Below are 3,304 nucleotides of genomic sequence, written 5' to 3'. Positions count from 1 at the left end.
CCCAACCCCACACACCAGCGTGGGCCACTGATCACCCCCCTGCCTTGCCCCTCTCTCCAGCACCGAAGAGCTGCATGGACGACCAGTTCCAGTGCCACAACGGGCAGTGCGTCTCCTTGGCCTTCGTCTGCGACGAGGACCACGACTGCGAGGACGGGAGCGATGAGGCTGACTGCCCCGCCCCGACCTGCAACCCCAACATGTTCCAGTGCAACAGCTCCCTCTGCATCCCCAAGCTCTGGGCCTGCGATGACGATCCTGACTGCCCGGACGGCTCCGACGAGTGGCCCCAGAACTGCGGTGGGCGGGTGGCCCCTGCCCCCGGGCCCTGCTCGCCGCTGGAGTTCCACTGCGGCTCCGGGGAGTGCATCCACGCGCAGTGGCGCTGCGACGGGGGCCTGGACTGCCGGGATCGCTCGGACGAGGAGAACTGTGGTACGTTGGGCGCTGCCGATCCCTAGCCACACAGGGAAGGCCTGACGCCTGTTGCTGGCTGGTGGCCAGACAGTGGCTCCCGGGAAACTTCCTACTGGCCCAGTCCCTCCCTCCCAACTGGCTTTAGTGGGTCAGCCTTGGGAGAAGCCTGGGACGCCCCACATACTGATTTGGTGTGGGCACGTCCAGGCTGAGGCATGTTGGCTGACGCATGGTGGGGGTGGGGAAACCTGACCTTGCCCTATGAACGGCCAGACGGGGTCAGGCCAAAGGTCCATCCAGCCCAGTGACCAGAACAGGGCCATTATCGTGTGGTCCACTCCCAGCTTCTGGCAAACAGAGGTTAGTGACCCTGTCCCTGCCTGGCTGTCTCCTGGGCTGACCCTGATCAGGGGATGAATTGGGAGTGGCTGATCTGATAGTCAAGTCACCCACCTGCCTCCTAGCAAGCGACCACTGCGAGCGCCCCTCGTTCAGCTGGCACGTGCCCCCACTGGGGTTGGCTCCAGCCCAGAGACACTGTGTGCTCTTTGGGGTCAGATTTAAATAAAACCTTTTGAACGAGTGGGTAGAGACCCGCGTTGGCTTTCCCCGGGCAGCGGGAAACTCCGTGCCCGGCTGCCTTTGCAGCTGGGTCCCCAAGTCTCTGCCTTCCTCTCCGTCCCCTCAGCGAAGCCCACGTGCCGCCCGGACGAGTTTCAGTGCAACGACGGGGCCTGCGTGCACGGCAGCCGGCAGTGCGACCAGGAGTATGACTGCAAAGACCTGAGCGACGAGGTTGGCTGCAAGAACGGTGAGTGGCGCAGGGTGGGCACGGCTGATTAGACCCACGTGACCTGGCATTCGACAAGCCCAGGGCGCCTCCTGCTGCCTTGAGCTGGGTCACGGCTGCTCTCCCAAGCTGTTCTGAAACCAATAGTTCCCGTTCTGGCCAGAACCTCTAGCTGAACAAGCTCCTGCAGTCACAGGTAGTGCCTCCTGGGACATTGCACTCTGATATGATGGCAGGATGCTGACAAGTGTGACTATAATGTAACTGGGAAATGCTTCTTGCAAAAGGTCTCTTGTAAGGTATCATTACAAAGCTTATAATCTACTGCGTGAGGTCATTCTGTTTGTCTAAATGTACCACTCGTGTATCTGAAACGAGGATTAGAACTTTGGAGCCTATTGTGATTATGCAAAGTGGGGGCCATTAATGGTGGTTTGGAAACTTGCTGGCTCCCGTTAACCAGGACAATTGACTGTGAATGGCTCTGTTCACTGCCTGTATCATGTGTGTGCTGGCAAGGGGGCAATGGAGTCTTGCAGTGACGTGATCATGTCACCTGAACTGGAATCCATCTTTAACCTGGTGTCTTTCCATTGAGAAGGAGGGGGTGGGAACCCACAGAGGGACAAAGGATTCCTGCCTTATGCAAAAGATATATAAGGGGGTGGAACAGAGCAAAGGGGAGGCCATCACGAGGAATCCCCCAGCTACCACCTGAGCTGGAACAAGGCCTGGACTAGGGGGAAAGGATTGAGCCCAGACTAGGAAGGTGTCTAGGCTGTGAAAGAAGCTTCTTGGAACATCTCTGAGGGTGAGATTTCATCTGTATTCAGTTTTATTAGTGTACCAGGCTTACACTTGTGTTTTGTTTTATTTTGCTCGGTAATTCACTTCTGTCTGTAACTGCTTGGAACCACTTAAATCCCACTTTCTGTATTTAAAAAAATCACTTCTTAATTAACCCAGAGTATGTATTAATACCTGGGTGGGGTGGGGAGAAAACGGCTGTGCACATCTCTATCAGTGTTATAGAGGGTGAACAATTTGAGTTTATCCTGTGTAAGCTTTCTATGGGGTAAAATGGATTTATTTGGGATTTAGAGCCCCTTGGGAATTGGGCACCTGAGTGTTAAAGACAAGAACACTTTTTAAGTGGCTTTCAGTTAAGCCTGCAGTTTTGGGGCATGTGGTTCAGACCTGGGTGTCTGTTGGAGCAGACGCGTGTGTCTGGCTCTACGAGACAGGATGCTGGATTCCCAGGCTGGCAGTGAAAGCAGGGGCAGAAAAACAAAAAAATATCTGCCAGGGACACGCACCTCTTCCCTGGCAGCATGTCCATTCCAGCATGCCCGGAGCAGCCTCAGAGACTGGAGAGGGGCGCTGGGTGTGCCTGCCTGCGTGACTGACCACCGTCACGGGCGGGGGAGAGAGCTTGGGGGCTGGGTGTACAAGTGTGCTGATGAGAGAGTCAGACAGACAGACTCTGTCCCTGTCCCTTGCTACTGTAGCTGCTGGCATAGCAGGGTCCGGTTTTGTTATGCACGAGGCAGGCTGGAGGCAGAAATGTAGCAGCCTGCCTGCTAGCAACATTGTTAATGTCCCTATTGTTAGTTAACAGTTCCCATTCTCAGTCAATTCCCCCAAGAACATAAAACCTGTGAGAGTTTGAAGACCCCTCCATTACCAGGGGGGTGTCAAGGAGCTTTATCCTACCTTTTGGGAAGGGATCCTCTGCTAAGAAGATCTGCGCTTTCTCGCTTGTTTCCTGTGCCAAGGTGGCATCATGGGGTTTGATTTCAGCTCTGGATTTATTTTTACTTACACATTTAAAACAAAGACTTTGAGGGCAAGTAACACCCTTCCCAAGCAGTCAATACACTGTCAGGACAGTCGGAACCTGGCACCTCCCAGAGTACCCAGCCAGGTCCAGGACAATGACTGATTAGCCAAACTGTGGGACTTCCATGTGGAGTTAGATGCTGTGCTGAGCACTGTCACGGAGTCTGGGGGTTCCAGCCCTTCTCCCCTCTGCTTGGACCCCACAGTGACTCTTATCCAGCCAGTAAAACAGAAGGTTTATTGGACAACAGGAACACA

At 54.8% G+C, this 3,304-nt stretch overlaps 1 protein-coding gene across 2 annotated transcripts in view; it reads left to right on the top strand.

Moving 5' to 3' along the window:
• The window catches only part of LDLR (low density lipoprotein receptor), a 32,963-nt gene that overhangs the window by 10,183 nt on the left and 19,476 nt on the right, over positions 1–3,304 (top strand). For both annotated transcript variants that reach the window (XM_032780392.2, XM_032780390.2), the window contains exons 4-5: positions 61–435; positions 1,106–1,228. In XM_032780392.2, coding sequence (XP_032636283.1) covers positions 61–435; positions 1,106–1,228 — 498 coding nt within the window. The remainder of the gene's footprint in view (positions 1–60; positions 436–1,105; positions 1,229–3,304) is intronic.

Source organism: Chelonoidis abingdonii, chromosome 26, assembly GCF_003597395.2.
Source record: "Chelonoidis abingdonii isolate Lonesome George chromosome 26, CheloAbing_2.0, whole genome shotgun sequence".
Taxonomy (NCBI): Eukaryota; Metazoa; Chordata; order Testudines; family Testudinidae; genus Chelonoidis; species Chelonoidis abingdonii.
This window is presented reverse-complemented; position numbering and strand designations above follow the sequence as displayed.